Below are 19327 nucleotides of genomic sequence, written 5' to 3' on the forward strand. Positions count from 1 at the left end.
GCTCCCTTCCAGCTGGAGATCCTGAGGTTCTCCAGGACTGCCTCCCACCCAGCCTTGGCTTTGCAGGCTCAAATCCTGCTCCCAGCTTCTCCTTTCACTGGCCTCATTTAAAGACTCATTGCCCTGGCTGGTGAGCTGGGCTCCACTTGGCTTAGGATAGGAATCAAGAAACGTTTACCAGAGGGAGACAGAAATGTTCTCCCAGCCTCCAATACACAGACAGCTTCCAGAAGCACCACCTCCTGATCACTCAGTTCATGGCTTTTGGTTTAAAGGCCCCGCTGGGAGGCTAACCAGGGAGACCTGCGTGAGTGACCCAGTGACTGAGATTTCCATCGTCAGCACTTCCGTGGTTTCACTTTGGCACACAACACACCCCACGACTAGGCTTCGTGTGGAAGTGGGCGCATACTTTATCTCCTCCTAGTTCCTCCCTTCTTTCTCCAGTCACTTTCATTTATATTCCAAATGGGTCAAAAATTTACATGTAAAAATATGAAATTATAAGAATACATGGAATTCTTTTATAACTGCAGAATGAAGGCCTTTTACTTGATTCAAATTACAAATGCTTTGAGCTAGCAATTTCCCTTCTAAGAGTTTATCCTTCAAACTCAAGCACAGTTTAATTGGCATATTTAAAGGTTATGAGTGCAACATTGCTTGAAATAGCAAAACTCAAGACATAATCTAAGTGCAAGACAGGTGAAATAAATTGTGATACATCCAAACAATGGAATCATACGTAATTAACAAAACCAAATGGGGAAAGTCTTCGTGTGCTAATATGAAAAAAAAAAACCCTCAAGGTTTAATGTTAAGTGAACAAAACAACATGTGTTTGCTATGTTGCAATTTGTGTAAAAACAAAAAACACACAGGATAAACCAAGTGATTATACAAGCTATTCAAAATTTAACATGAGACATATTAGATATTAATATATAAACAGCATAACTACAGGGTCTGGCACAAATAATGCCCTTTTTATTACAAAATCATGAGCATATAATTCTGTAACATAACAGTATCACACTCAAGCACAACAAATGACATTTTAGGTGAAATGCCCAAATGAAAACTAAATTCGTACACCCATATTATCACCCTACAAGCACACTCGAGCAGGCCCCACTTCTGCTGGACCCCGTGGAGTGCCGGGTAGGCAGGGGCAGCGTCTCGCCCACCGCAGGGGCGCTCCTGGCACACCGTCACTCCTTCACCCTCCTCACAGTCGGGGTTCCCCTGCTCCGTACTGCAGTGCCCAGTTCCTTCTGTGTCCTCAGAAGGGTTTTCCCTTCTGTCCAATGTTTTTCCCACATTTCCTTTTTTAAATTTTATTGACAGTTTGAGAGAGAGGAAGGGGGGAAACAATTTGGTGTTCCACTTACATATGCATTCACTGGTTGATTCCTGTATGTGCCCTACCGTGGGACCAAACCCACAGCCTTGGTTTATGGGGAGGATGCGCTAACCTACTGGGCTACCTGGCCAGGGCTTCCCTATTTCTTTCCTTTTCTCCTTGCTGGCACCTGCCCACGCAGCTCCAAATCTCAGGCACCACCCTCTCAGGAAGCCTTCTTTGATTGACACCCTCACCCTGCTAGGTAGGTATCCCTTATCCTTCCATAGTGACTGTTAAGTTCCACTCAGCCCTTTGAAGCCCAAGGGCCCTTGAGCCCATGGGCTCCGTTTGCTGGAGTGCCGGCCCTGCCTGAGCGGCAGAGCCCCACCGAGGGCATCAATGGCTGGCGGCAGGGCTCGCTCTCCACCACAGACGATTCCGGGAACTTTCAGTTTCCCCTGGTCCTTCCCTGCCCAGAGACTCTGAGGAGTTTCGGTTTCTTTTAAGCTTTCACAGGAAGGCCTGGTGCGGGAAGCTGTTTCTCAAGGGAGCGCTCAGGTTTCTGTGGGGCTTTTTCACAGGCCTCTTCAGGAAGTGAGATTCAGATGAGGACCGGAGAAGCGAAAGGCCCCTCCCCCAGGCTGCCTGGGGTCTGGGCTGGATCAGTGAAGCGGCAAGCCTGGCCAGGTCTCCAGGCTGGAACTCTGTGCAGGTTTTCTTGTTTCCTTCCCTTTATCCAGTGGAGAAGGTGAGACGAGGCGTGACAGAAGGGGAGACACAGACCAGCCCCGACAGCTCTCCTAAATGGGGTGACTCCACCATGCCTCAGACCCCAACACCCCCCCTTTCCTGGCACACCTCTATCCAGAGGAACAGAGTGCTGGCTCCTGCCTCAGAGGATCTGAGACCCTCGGCACAGAGGATCCGCGGGATTCAAGAGCATCGTGAGGGTTTGTGTCAGCCTGTAGGGCCCTAGTCCCTGGCCACGGACACCAGGGGAACAGCCTGGGGATTCCCCCAACACCACACCCTACTGCTCCCCAACTCGAGTTTTCAAACCTGTGGTAGGCTGCACAGGAAGGGCAGGGCCCCCTTCATGCTGCCCTAGGCCCCGGCCTGGCCCAGCAGGTGTGTAAGAGTGAGCTGTCAGGCAAGTCAAGAGGTGTTTGGGGCCCAGGGAGGAACAGACTCCACTCTACCCATCCCGACCTGTGGGCCTGGACTGCAGTCTGGACAGTGGGCCCCGTATGATTCCCAGGTCCCTCTGGCTGCAGTGACCTCTTCTCAGTGGTCACTTTCCTCTCCATCTCCCCCCGCCCCAACCACACTCTAGATCTGGGAGCCTGAGCCACATACTTTGCCGCCTCACAGTGGGACCAAACCAGCTGCTATCCGGCTGTTTCTGTGGGCCCTGCCCCTCTGATCAGACAGGCAGGAGGGCAGAGCAGGCCGGGTGCTCCTGTTACTGTGCTGTGTGCCCAGTTCAGGGCTGGGTCCTTGGCGGGGACTGGGAAGGGCAGAGCAGCCCAACTCAACCTCCATTCACTGGCTCCTGGCTGGGCCTGAAACTTCTCGGGGACTCAGTAATCTGAGGTGCGGCGCCAATGCCTCTTCCTCCAAGATGCCCCTGGCTTGGTGCCAGGCTTGGGCTGGGCTACGGATGGTCAGCCAAGGCTGCTACTTCAGGGTTCTGAGGACAGCCTCCAGTTTCATGGCCACTGCCAGGTCACCCTTCACCTTTAGCCGCCCACTCATGTAGGCCCCCAGGGGCCGCAGCTCCCTGCACAACAGGGCCCGTAGGTCTGCCTCAGCCACCTCCACCTCCACGTCAGGGATGCCATCAGGCACTCCACGTCCCACTCTCCCTTGCCCTGTGGGGAGAAGAAAACCAAATGTGAGGAGAGAGACAGCTATGTTGGGCAGGGGTGGGGGGTGGTCAGCACATCCCACTGGGAGGAGCAGAGAATAGTGATGAAGCATTCAGGGTCTAGTACCTGGGTTCAAGACCTACTGGCTGAGTAATTGCTGAGTCTCAGTTTCCAAACTGGTGAAATGGGGATGATGATGATAGTCCCTAAATCATAGGCTCATGATGAGAAGTAGGAGAGATAATGCACAAAAAGTACTCAGCACAGAGCCTGGGACACAGCAGGCCTGCAGCGTGCGCAGGGCTGTTGGTACAGGAGGCTCAGCTATCTGAGTTGTCCTGCTGGTGCGGACAGGGTGGGGAGGCAAAAGCCAGGACAATCAGTGTCTGCACACAGTGTCTACGCCCCTGACCGCTGTGGCTTCACCCTAAACTGCTATCGGAGGCAGGAGTAGTCTAAAAAAGGACCCAGGGGAGAGGGTGGGGGCTACAAGCAACCTGGGTGGGAAAGAGAGGGCAGGGAGGGCTGCTGCACCTGTAGTGAGGTCCAGGAAGTAGACGCTCTGGGTGCCACTGGGCAGGATGACATTGAACTGGTAGCAGGCCCCGACTTGACTGACCAGGGTCTCAGACAGGTAGGGCTGCAGAGTAGTCAGCAGCCCCTCAGCCACAGGCTGCTTCAAGCTGGGCCCAGCACCGGTGTGAGGGGCAGGCAGCTCAACTTCACTCACGATCTTCAAGGTGTCTGTGGTAGAGGAGCCCAAAGGGTTGAGGAGGGAGGTGGAGAGGGAAGATCAGCTGGCTGCTAAGATCAGGATCACTGGTTCGCAGCAGTTCCCTCTTATATCCCCTTTAGGTCCTGATTCAACTTTCTTCTTTGCTAAGAAGCTGCCCTTGAGTTTTCTGCCTTAACTCCCAAACCCCATCTCTAAGGGACTCCAGTCTTAAATGGAAATCTCTTTTCTGGATATTGTTGCTTCCTGCTATGCAGGCTACCAAAGGCTTGCATGCACTCACAAACAGCTGGGCTCTTCCCGCCGCCTGAGCTCTGGACAGCACTAGATTCACAGTAGCCTGACAGACAGACAGAGTATGGACTACACAAAGGCACTTGGTTAAGGGAGCAAGTAACAAAGCTCGGCCTGTGCTGGACACCAAGCTGAGTGCTCTGCTGAGTCCCCACCCTTTTCTGGAGGCTCCTCACCTTGCCCCAGGGGCAGGGCACATCCTGCCACTGAGGACATGCCCACCTCCAGAAGGTGGGGAGCTAGCTGCTGGAGGGGGCTGTCCTGGGGCAGCTGCAGCACGGCCTCCACTGCCAGCTCCACGCGGTCCACCTCGAGCCCCCAGGCCCTGGTCACATCGTTGATCTCCAGCTGGAGGACAGTGTGGGGAGAAATGGAACTCACTGAGCACACCTTCCCAGAGCGGCTTCTTTGGGCAGGCTAGGCTAACCACACATGGACATGGTGGCACATGGGGCACCATACCCCCCTTGAAAAGTTTTCTCCTGGGTACACAGGCACGAGACAATCACAACCCAGCTGTGGGCGGTTGGCAGTAAGCACCCAGGGCTTGCTTTATCCAGGTAAAGGGCTCACTTTACCAGGAAAGACATGGGGCAGTGAGTTATCCAGGCAAAGGGGCATCAGGGAAAGGAGGGCCCTCCCAGGCAATGGGAACAGCACGCACACAAATCCAGACAGGAGAACCTGGAATATTCTGGAACTGTGAGTAACCATAGCTCCTTCAGTTAGACACTCAAGTGTGGGCTGGGAGACTGAAGACAGCTGAGGGGTCTGAGGTGGCTGCTCCTGCTCACCTGGATTTATTTTGAGGTACAAGTACCCCCAGAAGGAGTTTAGCAGGGAGCTGAGAGAACAGACTTGCTTGTTGGAAAGATTCTCTTGTTGCTGTGTGGACACTGGGTTGGAGAGGCTGAGGGTGGAGGCAGAGACCAAGTAAGATATTGTTTCAAAGTGCCCACAGAAGTGATGCGAATCTGGCGTCAGGCAGACAGGCAGCCATGGAGAAAAGATACACCAAGGGAGGGCACAATTCTGTAAGCTACATGAAGCTACAGAAAGACACTGGAGAAAGAGAACCAGTGGGCTAGCTGGCTGCCCAGGTGTGTGACGACAAATCAGAGAACTCAGGTTTCTGGTGTGGCTCATAAGTGTGGATGCCTGCCTAGGAGGACACACAGTGGGTGACGCAGAGCTGGGGATGTGTAGAGGAGGGATGATCATTTTTTTAATACGTTAAGCTTGAGGTGTGCACGGCACAGCCAACTGTCCACTAGGCAGTTGGATAAATGGGTCCAGGGTGCAGGAGAGAGTGGCACTGGAGGAGAGTGGCATAAATAATTACTGTCCAGAGGCAGCAAAAGCCCCGGGTAAATGAGGTCTACCCAGGAGGTCACAGATGAAAACAGGCCGTTAACAGAAACCTGGACTCTGAAGAGCAGGGCAATAAGGATTAACAATGGTAACCAGAAGGAAGGAGGAAAGCTGGGGTGTGGAGTAACAGAAGCCCAGAAAAGCAGACAATCCATCTAGAGTTCGAGAAGGATGGGTGTCCAGAGTCAAAGGCTGCCAGCAGGTGAAGAAGGGGAAGGACTGAAAAGTGCCCTCTGCATTAGCGAGAGGAAGTTCACCATTCCCAAGACGGGCTCCTAAGACGTGATGTCCGTCTTAGGAGCCCGGAAGAAGCCCAGACTAAGGACAGGAAGAAAAGAAGGAAAGAGGAGAGAGGTATGAGGGCAAGAGGAAGAGAGGATGAAAGGGTAATGAAAGGATACGGGGAGCCGGGTCCTGGGCCCAGAGCGCTGCTGCTGCAGGGACAGTGCAGCCCTGAACAGAGGAAGCAGATGTTTCCAACGAGGCAGAAAAAATAGCACAGATGCTGATGAGTCCGTAGGGGTGATGCTGGAGGAAGCTGAAAGAGTTCTTATCCTAGAGTTTTCCTCACCTGAGCTTTAGGAGGCCAGGCCTGCTGCACGGAGTGATGCGTGAGGATGGGAAGGCTGAACCAGGAGAGTGCGGGGTGAAGCAGCTGGCCTGGAGCAGCTAAGGAGAGTCCAGCAAGGCAGGGAGTATTCAGTCCCTCCAGATAAAACGTAGGCAAAAGGGAAATAAGAGAGAAAAGTGTATGCCAGAACTAGGACTTAAGGAGATGTGCAGGCTTTCCCGAGATTTCATTTTAACCAGAGACACTGACTCCACTTTACCAGCAGCCAACTCAGTCTGGGCCTGGGCCCGGGCCCGGGCCCTAAATGACTCCAACATCCTGGTGTGAGACTGACTCCTCCCAAACTGCCTCTCTTGGCCTGTGCACCAAAGCCAAGTGGAACAGGCCAAGATCAATTTTCTTTTCCTAAACGTAAATTAAAATGTAATGAGGTTCTATAAATAAAAATTGTTATCAACTTATTATCTGGGCTGTATAAGACTGAGCACTGAAAATGAACTTAGGAGAAAAACAGACTAAGTGAGAACTTACACAAAAAGATAGAAACCATAAAACAGAACCAGTCAGGAATGAAGAATACAACTGAAATGAAGAACACATTAGATGGAATCCATAGCAGATTACACAGAGGATGGAATCAGCGATTTGGAACACAAGGTAGTGAAAAACATCCAAATGGAACAGCAAAAAGAATTTCAAAAACTAAGGATTGTTTAAGGGCCATCTGGGACAACATCAAGCATAAAAACATTTGCATTGTAGGGGTACCAGAAGGAGCAGAGAAAAAGCAAGAAACTGAAAATCTTTTTGAAGAAATAATCATAGAAAATTTCCCTAACCTGGCAGAGGAAAAAGACATACAAATCCAGGAAATGCAGAGAGTCCCAAACAAGATGAACCCAAAGAGGCCCACATCAAGACAAATTTAATTAAAATGCCAAGGGTTAAAGATACAGAGAGAATCCTAAAAGCAGAAAGAGAAAAGCTTCTACATGGGAGTCCCATAAGACTGTCAGCTGATTTCTCAATAAAACCTTTGTAAGAAAGAAGGAATTGGCAAGAAATATTCAAAGTGATGAAAAGCAAGTACCTATAGCCAAGATTATTCTACCCAGCAAGATTATAATTTAGAATTGAAGGGAAGAGAGTTTCCAAGACAAGAAAAAGCCAAAAGAGTTTATCATCACCAAACCAGTATTATTAAAAGAAACATTAAAGGGATTTCTTTAAGAAGAAGAAAAAAGAAATTAAAAACCCAAATAATAAACTGGTAATAACTACATACCTATCAATAATCACTTTAAATGTACACTGATTAAATTATCCAATCAAAAGACACAGGTTGTCTGAATGGGTAAGAAAACAAGACCCACACATGTCTCTGCCTACAAGGCACCCACTTCATAACGAAAGACACAAATGGACTAAACAATAAAGACAAATTAAAAAAAAAAGTTGAGATTCAGGACAGATTTAATTAGACATAGAGAAATAGAGAAATATCATCCCTTTAAAAAATATCATCCCTTTAAAAAATAAAGACACATACAGACTGAAAGTAAAGGAATGGAAACAGGTATTTCATGCAAGTGGTAATAAAAAAAAGCTGGGGTAGCTATATTTACATCCAACAAAATAGACTTTAAAACAAAGGCTATAACAAGAGACAAGGAAAGACATTTCAAAATGATGAAGAGATCATAAGAGGATATAGTGGGAGCACCTAAATATAGAAAGCAAATACTGACAGACATAAAGAGAGAGATCGACAGTAGTACAGTCATAGTAGGGGACTTTAACACCCCTTTGATATCAACAAACAGATCATCCAGACAGAAAATCAACAAGGAAACAGCAGCCTTCTATGATACATTAGACCAAATGGACTTAACAATTTAAAAAAAAAAAAAGATTTTATTTATTTTTAGACAGAGGGGAAGCAAGGAAGAAAGAGAGGGAGAGAAACATCAATATGTGGTGGCCTCCCAAGCACCCCCTACTGGAGACCTGGTGGACAACCCAGGCATGTGCCCTGACTGGGAATCGAACCTGTGAGGACCTAATAGATACTTTTAAGAACATTTCACCTTAAAGCAGCAAAATATACATTTTTTCAAGAGCACATGGAACACTTTCCAAGATAGACCATATGCCGGGTCACAAAACAAGTCTCAATAAACTTAATAAGACTTAAATCATATCAACCATCTTCTCCAAACACAATGGTATGAAACCAGAAATGAATTAAAAGAAGAAAACTGAAAAACACACAAACACATAGAACCAAATAACATGTTACTATACAATGAGTAGGTAAACAATGAGATCAAGGAAGAAATCAAAAAATATATTGAGACAAAAATGAAAGCACAACAACTCCAAATATATGGGACACAGCCAATGCATTTCTAAGAGGGAAATTCATAGCATAACAGGTTACCTAAAGAAACAAGAAAAATCTCAAATAAACAATCTAACCTTCCATCTAAAGAAACTAGAAAAAGTTAAATGAAGTTGATAAACCTTTAACCAGATTCATCAAGAAAGAAACTGAGCGGACCAAATAAATAAAACTAGAAATGAAAGAAGTGACAACTGACATCACAGAAATACAAAGGATTATAAGAAAATATTATAAACAACTATATGCCAACAAATTGGACAACTTAGGAAAAAAAGTGGATAAATTCCTAGAAACATAAAATCTTCCAAGGCTGACTCAAGAATAAACAGAAAATGTGAACAGACCAATAACTACTAACAAAATCAAATCAGTAATCAAAAACTCTCAACAATCAGCATGGATGCAACTGGAAAGCATTATGCTAAGCAAAATAAGCCGGGTGGTTGAAGACAAATACCATATGATCTCACCTTTAACAGGAACCTAAACAACAAAACAAAGAAACAAGCAAAATATAACCTAAGACACTGAAATAGAGGACAGGCTGACAGTGTTCAGAGGGGAGAGGAAAGAGAATTTCAGGGAAATTTCAGGGGAAAAGGGGAAGGATTTACAGGAACAAGTATAAAGGACACATGGACAAAAACTAGAGGCGGGTGGAAATGGGAGGGAGAAGGGGAGGGCTGGGTGGGTGGGTTGGGATGGGAGTAAAAGATAGAAAATTGTACTGCAACAACAATTAAAATAAAAAAGATTAAAAACGAACAAACAAAAAAATACCTCTCAACAATCAAAAGTCCTGGACTGGATGGCTTTATAGGTAAATTTTATGAAACATTCAAAGAAGAATTAACAGCTCCCCTTCTCAAACTATTCCAAAAAACTGAAGAAGAATGAAGGCTCCCAGACTCATTTTATGAGGCCAGCATTACCCTGATACCAAACCAAAGACAGTAAAAATGAAAGCTACAGACTAATATCCCTGGTAAAAATCAAAAAGAAAATCTTCAACAAAATATTAGCAAACTGAATTCAGCAATGCATTAAAAAGATCATATATCGTGATCAAGTTAGATTTATTCCTAGGAAGCAAGGCTGGTTCAATAACTGCAAATCTATAAACATGATACACCACATAAACAAAATAAAGGATAAAGATCATATGATCACATCAATAAATTCAGAAAAAACATTTCACAAAATCCAACATCCAGTTATGACAAAAACTCTCAGCAAAATGGGAATAGAGGGAACACACCTCAACATAATAAAGGCCATATAAGACAAACCCATAGCTATCATCCTACTCAGTGGGAAAAAGCTAACAGCATTCTCTTTAAGACCAGGAACAAGACTATCACCACTTTTTACTCAATATGGTATTGGAAGTCAACAAAATAATCAATCAAAGAAAAGAAATAAAAGGCATCCAAATTGGAAAGAAAGAAGTAAAAGAGTATGCAAATCATTATTTGCATATTACATGATGCTATACAGATAGAATCTTAAGGTACCACAAAAAAAAAAAAACTCTCAGAAAGAGAAATTAAGAAAACCCTATTTACAATTGGATCAGAAAGAATAAAATACCTAGAAATAGATTTAAACAAGGACTTTAAAGACCTGTACCTGGAATACTGTAAGGCACTAAAGAAAGAAGTTGAAGAAGATATAAATAAATGGAAGCATATACCCACTCATGGGTAGGAAAAATTAACACCATTAAAATGTCCACATGGCCCAAAATAATGTAGAGTTTAGTGCAATTTCTATCAAAATACTGAAAGCATTTTTCACAGAATTAAACAAAAAATCCTAAAATTTGTCTGGAACCACAAAAGACGCCCAATAGCCAAGGCAATCCTGAGAAAGAACAAAGGTGGAGGTTATCACGCCACCCGATATCGAACTGCACTGTAAGGGTATTGCAATCAAAGCAGCACGGTACTGGCATAAAAACAGACATATAAAGCACAGAACAGAACAGAGAGCCTAGAAATAAACCCAACTTTATGGTCAATTAATATTTGACAAAGGAAGCAAGAACATACAGTGGGGTAAAGACAGTCTACTCAATAAACGGTGTAGGGAAAACTGGACAGATATGTGCAAAAAAAATGAAACTAGATCACTTCTTCATCATGTCCAAGAATAAATTCAAAATGGATTAAAGACTTCCATGTAAGACCCAAGACCATAAAACTCTTAGAAGAAAACACAGGCAGTAATTCTTGGATATCACTGTAAGTAATACTGTTTTGGATATGTGTTCTTGGGCAAGGTAAACAAAAGAAAAGTAAACAAATGGGGCTACAACAAACTACAAAGTTTTCACACAGTGAAGAAATATCAACAAAATGAAAAGACAATCTACTGAATGGGAGAACATATTTGCCAATGACAAATCTGATAAGGGATTAATATCCAAAATATATAAGAACTTATACAACACACACACACACACACACACACACACACACACACACACAGTAATTCAATTAAAAAACGGGCAGAGGACCTGACTAGACATTTTTCCCAAGAGGACATGCAGATGGTTAATGGACGTATGAAAAGGAGCGCAAAGTCAATACTCATCAGAGAAATACAAATTAAAACCACAATGAAATATCACCTTGCACCTGTCAGAATGGCCATCATAGGTAAATAAAACAAAAAGTGTTAGCAAAGTTGTGGAGAAAGAGGAACCCTGTGTGCTGTTGGTGGGAATGCAGACTGGTGAGCTGTCACCTAACTCAAGGAGTTCCCCACCTGGGGAGTGCTGATTAACATCGTCTTCAGGTACTTTTATTTACTTGGAGCCAGTCAAGGAGACAGGGAATTCACATCCAAAGCTCTGTCTCCCTGAAGGGAGGCTTAGCCATTGCTTATATTCACTATTTGATTAATTACATGTTGATTCTTCTTTGCAGCTGGCTACACTTAATCAGGCTGGGTTCCTGCCAAGCTCATCGTATTTATAGCTCCTTCTATAAAATACTGTGCTACATTTTGACACTTATCAAGAATAGCATTTAGGAAGAACTACCCAGACCTTGAGACATTTGTTCCTACCTAACACAGCCACTATGGAAAACAGTATGTAGGTTTCCCCCGCAAAAATAGAACTACCCTATAAACCAGCAATCCTACTTCTGGATGTTAATCCAAAGAAATCAAAAACATTAATTTGAAATGTTATATACACCCCTATGTTCACTGCTGCTTTATTTACAATAATAGCCACAACATGGAAGCAACCTAAGTGTCCATCAATAGACAAGCAGATCATGAAAAAGCGCTACACAGATACAACGGGATGTGACTCAGCCATAAAAAAGAATGGTATCTTCCCAGGGACTTCCGGCAAGATGGAGGCATAGGTGGACGCACCATACCTCCACGCACAACCAAGATTAGAACAACAACAATTTAGAGCCAGAATAACACCCAGAACTAATAGAGAATTTATCTGAATGGAAGTCGGACAGCCAAGAAGTTGAAGTAGACCCGTACATCCAGACTGGCAGGAGGGGCAGAGAGGAGGAGCCAGGCACCCACGGGTCGGCGCCCGCGGGTCGGTGGCGCCCGGAGGTCGGGGAGAACTTGGCGCATAAGCCATCCGGGGCGAGCAAGATTGCAGCAGGTAGACCCTGAGTACGCAAGCTGCGGCTGGTGGACCCAGTGAGGCGGTGATTGTGGACCAGGGCAGAGCTCGCAACCCAGGATCCCAGAGAAGGGACTGAGATCTCAGGAGGACAGAACTACCGCCATTGTTCCCTCCCGCCCCCACTCCCGCCCCCACATATAATGTCACAATCTAGCGACTGGGGTGCCCGGCCCCGGTGAACACCTAAGGCTCCGCCCCTCACTGTAACAAGAGCAACCAGACCTGGAAAAAAAAAAAAAAAAAAAAAGGACAGACAGGGAGAGACATGTCTCCAACAGAAGAACAGATCAGTCCCCCAGGACTCATCCTTTTGAGCGACCAAGAAATAGCCAATCTATCAGATGCACAGTTCAAAACACTGGTGATCAGAAAGCTCACGGAATTGGTTGATTTTGGGTGCAAATTAGATGAAAAAAAATGCAGGTTACCATAAAAGAAATGAAGGAAGATGCATGGAGAGCCAATAGTGAAGGGAAGGAAACTGGGTCTCAAAACAATAGAGTGGACCAGAAGGAAGAAAGAAACAACCAAGCAGGAAAGCATGAAGAAATAAGAATTCAAAAAAACGAGGAGAAGCTTAGGAACCTCCAGGACATCTTTAAACGTTCCAACATCTGAATTATAGGGGTACCAGAAGGGGAAGAGGAAAAGCAACAGATTGAGCATGTATTTGAACAAATAATAAAGGGGAACTTCCCCATTCCGGCAAAGGAAATAGTCTTCCAAGAAATCCAGGAAGCTCAGAGAGCCCCAAAGAAGTTGGACCCAAGAAGAAACACACCAAGACACATCATAATTACATTAGCCAAGGTAAAAATGAAGGAGAGAATCCTAGAAGCAGCAAGAGATAAGGGGACAGTCACCTACAAAGGAGTTCCCATCAGACTGTCAGCTGATTTCTCAAAAGAGACCTTACAGGCAAGAAGGGGCTGGAAAGAAATATTCCAAGTCATGAAAGACAAGGACCTATATCCCAGATTGCTCTATCCAGCAAAGCTCTCATTTAGAATGGAAGGGCAGATAAAATGCTTCTCAGATAAGGTCAAGTTAAAGGAGTTCATCATCACCAAGCCCTTATTTTATGAAATGTTAAAGGGACTTATCTAAGAAAAGAAGATAAAGAAAAAACATGTATAGTAAAAGGACAGCAAACTCACAATTATTAACAACCACACCTAAAGCAAAACCAAAAGAAACTAAGCAAACAACTAGAACAGGAACAGAACCACAGAAATAGAGATTGCATGGAGGGTTAGCAACAGGGGAGTGGGAGGAGGAGAGAGGGGAAAAGGTACAGAGAATAAGTAGCATAGAATGTAGGTTGAAAATAGATAGGGGGAGGGTAAGAATAGTATGGGAAATGTAGAAGCTAAGGAACTTACAAGTATGACACATGGACATGACTAAGGGGGGGATATGGGTGGGAGAGGGTGCACAGGGTGGAGGGGAGTAAAGGGGGAAAATGGGACAACTATAATAGCATAATCAATAAAATATAAAAAAGTGGAAGAAAAAGAATAACTTTTAATTAAAAAAAAAAGAATGGTATCTTCCCATTTGCGACAACATGAATGGAACTAGAGGGTGTTATGCTCAGGTAAATAAGTCAGACAATGAAAGACAAATATCATATGATTTCACTTATATCTGGAATCTGAAAAATGAAATAAATGAACAAATCAGAAATAGACTCATAGATATAGAGAACAGACTGATGGTTGCCAAATGGGAAGAGGGTTAAGGGTTTGGGGGGAAGAGGGTTAAGTGTTTGGGTGAAAAAGGCGAAGGGATTAGTAAGTACAAATTGGCAGCTACAAAACAGTCAATGAGCATACAAAGTACAGCACAGAGAATATAGTCAATAGTATTGTAATAACTACACATGGTGTTATTGGGGGTATCACTTTGTAAGTTATATACATGCTTAACCACTATGCTGTATACCTGAAACTAATATAATATTGAATATCAACTGTAACTGAAAAACATTTTTAAAAAATGTTTTAAAATGATCTAGCACTGGGTTGGGAGGTGGAGGAGCAGTTGTTCTGGCCCTGGTCCAGCTCTGCCCTTGACCATGGCTCTCAGAGGCATGCAAAATAATTTCTGAGGCTTAGTTTCCTCCCTCCAAAATAATACAATATCAGCCCTCTCGCAGCAAAATGTAAAGCTGAGACACACTGGAGCTGGCAAAAGGACTTGATAAACTATAAAATGATCTGCCCATGAAAGGTACTGCTGCTATGACAAGTAGTGTTTTCTCGGGAATTTCACCGAGTTGGTTGACATACTTCCAGAAAGGACTGCGACCTCCAGGACTGGCAATGCCCCACTCCCCACCCCTTTCCTCTAATCCCAGTTCACTGGGAAAGCAGAGCCGAGAGGAATGAGGGGCAAATTCACCTGTTTCCCTGTTAGGACAGGGGGTCGGGACACACTACCACCACCTGTGTACTCATTTCTACCCCAACTCGTCATAGGGTTTAAGGTGAATTCCAGTGTAGATAACTGTTTACACATGGAGAAGCAGGACCAAGTTCCAAGTGTCCTTGTGTTCCTTTATTCTGTGAGAAGCCGGAACACGAAGCCACAAAAAAGCACACGCTACACTGAGGGGCAGAGAACTCCCCAGAAGGTGAGTAGGCCAGGCAGGCCCCACTCCTTTCACCCACCTGCCTGCCCCAAGTCTACTGAAGGACCCTGGGGCCCTGTGTTGTCATGGCAATGCCAACAGAACAGTGAAGGCAAAACCTCAGCAGTCGGAGACAGACCCCCAGAATTCCTGTCAAGCCATGCCCCTGTCAGAGCCCCCTGGCTTTCAGGTACTCCTTTGTCCCAGGTTGCCATGGCCTGTGCCCATCTAGCATTCCTCAACTCATAGTCCCACCCACACCACTGGCTCTTCAAAGGTTGTCACATTCCTCAGGCATATGGTAAACTGAGGCCCAAGTGACCTGCTGCTTTGTTCAAAGCATCCTGCAGGCAGAGCCAGGCCCAGGAGCCAGCCACTGACTCCGCCCCATGAAAAGCTGCCTACCAGGAGCTGGTCGCTGATCTTGAGCTTCTCCATCTGGATCTCCCGCAGAGGCCTCTTGAGCAGGGCCTTGGTCATGGCATTCTGGGCCGTCATCCGTGTGGCTGTGTTCAGGTCCTTCACAGTCATCACTGACAACACTGGGTCCCAGATGCGGAACTGCACATCAGCCCCTACAGATAGCACAGCCCCATCCTTAGAAGCCAACTGTTGGGGGAGGCCATGAAAGAGGAGACACTCAAGGAGCGGAAGCTGCAGGGAGGTCAAGCCACTGAGACCACTCAGCTTGATCCACCCACCTGGTCACTAGCACCCTGTGGACAAAATGGTGACCCCAAGTACATGGGGTCAGGTATATGGAGCAAGGATGGGCTCCCAGCCTCCATCCTCAATTTTCTGGTCTCCTCTCTATCTCCCTTCCCCTGTCCCTGATAGCTACTCATAGGCCAAGGCACCCAGAATACACTGTATACAACCCCCCCCACCCCCGGTTTAGGTGAGCCAAGAAGCCCCTCACCTTGCAAGGAGGGACACTGAAGGCTCGTGTCCTCAGATCCACCCTCTGAAAGGAATCAACGAAGGGCAGGAGCAGAACCATGCCAGGCCCTTGAGGGGTGCGGATCCGGCCCAGTCGAAATACAATCATCCGCTCATAGGTGGGCACAATCTGTCCACAATGGCAAAGGAAGAGTTGAGGGCAGGGAGACCAGGCTGGTGATGACGGCTGCCCAGGGCCCTCCCTCCTTCCCCTCCCCCTTTCCCTGGGCAGTGTCAGGTATCCTTCAACTCTCTGTTTTCAGATAAGAAAACCCAGGCTCTGAGGGGTTAAGTGACTTGCTCAAAAATCATACATCGCTAAGTGAAATAGGCAAGATCTGAATGGAATTCTGAATGCTCTCAGTACAGTACCATACTGTACTAGCTTGATCTTCAGAGAAACTTCTCATGTCTGTGGTCTGAAGCTAGATGTGACTCAAACCAGGAAACCATCTGCTCTTGAATTAGTTAGGAGCGAATTCTGGGCTGCTCTACCCATAACCCCAAGCAAAAGGCTTTGCCAACTTTGGGTGCCTGGAGTCTGCAAAGAAGCAAATACATCCAAATTGAGAAATGAAGGCCCAGAGAAGCAAAGTGACTTGCCCAAGGTCACACATATTTCAGTGGCAGTTTTAGGGCTAGGATTTAGGACTTTCTAAGGATGTCCTTCCAGACCACACCAAACCCAGAGGCTTTTTAGAAGAGCTGTGGCCCAGGGCCACACAAAGGGCAAGGCCTGCCTGGGCTGGCACACTGCAGCTTTCAGGTGTGGTTCTCAGCTGCGGCTTATCCTTCTCCCATCTGCACCACCCCCTGTGAAAACGAGGCCAGATTTCCTTTCATTCATTATCTGCTGGCCAACCTGAGTGTTTTTCATTTCTAATTTAACTTAACCTAAAGCACAGGCCCTCCACCTTATTTTAGCTGACCCGGCACCTTGTTTCTACCCAGTGGCAGTATGAAGCTCTCGCTTAGCTGTTAAGGAGTAGTTACGTTTATACAGTCCTAAAATTACATTAGGCCCTTGGAAGGCAACCTCAAGGCTGATGTGGCCTCCGGTGAAAATGAGTTTGATACCCCTGCTAAAAGGTAGGAAGATCTGGCAAAAATATCTGTAGGCACCTGAACAAGATTCTCCAGAGCCCCATCACTTGGCAGTTTGGTTCCCATGTGACTTTGGACACATCTGAGTCTCTATTTCCTCATCTGAAAGATGGTCATGAACTATCCTCACCCAGCCCATTTCACAGAAGCGTGATAACATATTTAAGGGAAGGGAGCAGAGAATGGAAAATTCATCCATCAGTGCCAAAGCTCTCAGTATGTTCCACCCACTCTGGGGCTGTCTCAGTCAGCCTTACCTTCAGGGAAAACCAGCCAGAAATGGGGAAGGTAATCAGCAACAACAAGAACCCCAGGAAACTAATGAGGCCGTGGCAGAGGCAAGAGGGCCAGGTCTGAGGTGCATCTGGGACGAGAGAACAGAGGCAGATGCAGACAGAGTGAATGGGGTCAAGTATGCCTTCTGCCCACCTCCTTTCCTTCTCCGGGCTCTCAATCCTCCTCCTCGCCTAACATTCCCATATCTTTGGGCAGGTGCTAGTTAAGGACTGTTCTCTCCTCCCACACAACAAAACTAATCTGTCCAGCCCTGGCCGCAGCTCAGGTGGTTGGAGCATCATCCCATACACCAAAAGCTCGTAGGTTCTATATCCGGTCGGGGCATGTGTGGGAGGCAACCCATCAATGTTTTTCAATGTTTTGCTCTCACATCAATGTTTCTCTCTCTCTCCCTTCCTCTCTCTCTCTAAAATCAATAAACATATATTCAGGTGAGGATTGAAAAACAAAAAACTAATCTGTCCCAAATCCAACCCTTCCAAGACTATTCTGTTGGACAATGGTCACTGAATCAAAGAATCAAATCATGTGATGCCCTTCTCATTGGGCTGAGCAGGAGCAATCTTATCTGATTTACAATGTATTGCCTTCCCAGACTTGGCACAGAGCCAGGAGCACCTGGGAATCTGCAAATGCAGGCTGGGTGAAACTGAAAGCTGCAGGCATAACACACCCCTCCTCTCCCAGCAGCCCCAGAAGTGTACTTTCAAGGAATCCTTTGCCTAAAGAAATAAAGCATTAATAGTTCACCAATAGGAGCCACAGGGGAGGACTAAGATGTTCTTTCCTAGCTCACAATTCTTTACCCTGCTTTAATGCCCTAAGGACCGCCAAATGCATGCTTCACTTGAAGAGCTTTAGATGGGAGGTGGTGAGGGAGACTAACTAGGAAGATGAGGTTCATCTGAGCCACAGGTTATGGCCCCTGGAGAGCCAGGAGCCCAGGATGAGAGCAAAGCTGAGCCAACCTCAGAATCTGGGATGAGGTTATTCTCTTTCCCTCCCAAACCTAGACAGGAAGCAGGTAGGAACCTCTGCCCCATCTTCCCAGGAACCCCATACCCTCTAGGTTCCCTGAGTCCCAGGATCCTAACTCTCCTTTCCTGCCTGGCTCTGATCCACAGGGCCCCTTCAGAAAAGAAACCCTTGGATAGGGCAGCTGTCATTACAGGAGGGTCAAGGAGAGACCCACTCCTCCAGAATTTGGCTGTCAGGCTGAGGAATGCGGGACTCAAGCCTTTGGGGCAAGACAGAGCCAGAGCAGACCAGAGGCAGCCAAGAGCCTTTTTAGCCTGCACATGTCCACCAGTAAACAGGGAGGTAGGTGCTCAAGCTCAGGGAATCTAAGAGATGAGGGTGGGGGCACTGAGGATCCCCTGACACTCTCTGCAGCCAAGTGCCCTTAGCGTGCTGATTACCTTCTATTCCTAGACCTTTGTTTCTTTTGGTCAAAACGAGAACTTGAAACCTCTGCCCAGGCCTAAAGGGCTGGTAAGAACCGAGGAGGGATGAGGTGGGGCGAGGCTCCTTGAAGATGAGAACTCTGGGGCTGCAGCCCCAAGGCGATCGGCTAGCATCCCAGCGCTATACAGGCCTCTCTCCACACCGTGTCCCCTCCCGCCCCCTCCTCTTAGGTTGCGACTATGCCAGACGAGCTGACTTCTCAGGAGAAGAGAGTTCGGGTCGCCCCCCCCCCCCAACCTCCCAGATCCTCTATGCGGGGGCTGGGGGGCCACTCACCAGCCCCCGGTCCCACGCTGCCCGGCTCCAGGAACAAGTAGTCTTTCGGTAAGCCCAAGAAGCCAAAGCTTGACTGCTGAAAACGGTCCAAGTCCCCCAGGGGCAGCGCCCGGTAACCTGACCTGCCGACCATAGTGCTTGACTGTGGGGTTGAAGGGACACAATCGCACGCCCCCACACTGTCCCTGACCGACCAGCAGGCCTCTGCTCTGCCCCGCCCCACCTCGCCCTAGCTGGCCACCACTTCCGGTTTTTCCTGCACGGCCAGCGGCGGTGCTCTGGGAGCAGAACGCGGAGGCTGGCCTGCCCAACTCCCGCCTTGTCACAGCGCCGCCTGTGCTGGGAGGGCCGAACTGCGGCCG

At 46.8% G+C, this 19327-nt stretch overlaps 1 protein-coding gene across 4 annotated transcripts; it reads right to left on the reverse strand.

Annotated features, from left to right (window-relative positions):
- Positions 1 to 583: 583 nt before the first annotated feature.
- Positions 584 to 19203, reverse strand: STOML1 (stomatin like 1). Of its 4 annotated transcripts, none has more exons than XM_045848649.1 (8): positions 18966 to 19203; positions 17186 to 17292; positions 15805 to 15954; positions 15291 to 15494; positions 6183 to 6317; positions 4417 to 4588; positions 3748 to 3957; positions 585 to 3216 (listed from the first exon to the last, which is right to left on the reverse strand). In XM_045848649.1, the coding sequence occupies exons 1-8, from the start codon at positions 19096 to 19098 to the stop codon at positions 3023 to 3025; spliced, it is 1305 nt and encodes a 434-aa protein (XP_045704605.1). In that variant the 5' UTR covers positions 19099 to 19203; the 3' UTR covers positions 585 to 3022. The 4 variants fall into 4 exon arrangements, with proteins under 4 accessions (XP_045704608.1, XP_045704605.1, XP_045704606.1 ...); XM_045848653.1 differs by lacking the exon at positions 585 to 3216 and adding an exon at positions 5035 to 5150 and having other exon boundaries at positions 3788 to 3957; positions 6183 to 6280; XM_045848652.1 differs by lacking the exon at positions 17186 to 17292 and having other exon boundaries at positions 584 to 3216; positions 18966 to 19097.
- Between the last annotated feature and the right edge of the window lie 124 nt (positions 19204 to 19327).

The sequence above is a fragment of the Phyllostomus hastatus genome, unplaced genomic scaffold (genome assembly GCF_019186645.2).
Source record: "Phyllostomus hastatus isolate PE091 unplaced genomic scaffold, TTU_PhHast_1.1 phas_contig_62, whole genome shotgun sequence".
Lineage (NCBI taxonomy): Eukaryota > Metazoa > Chordata > Mammalia > Chiroptera > Phyllostomidae > Phyllostomus > Phyllostomus hastatus.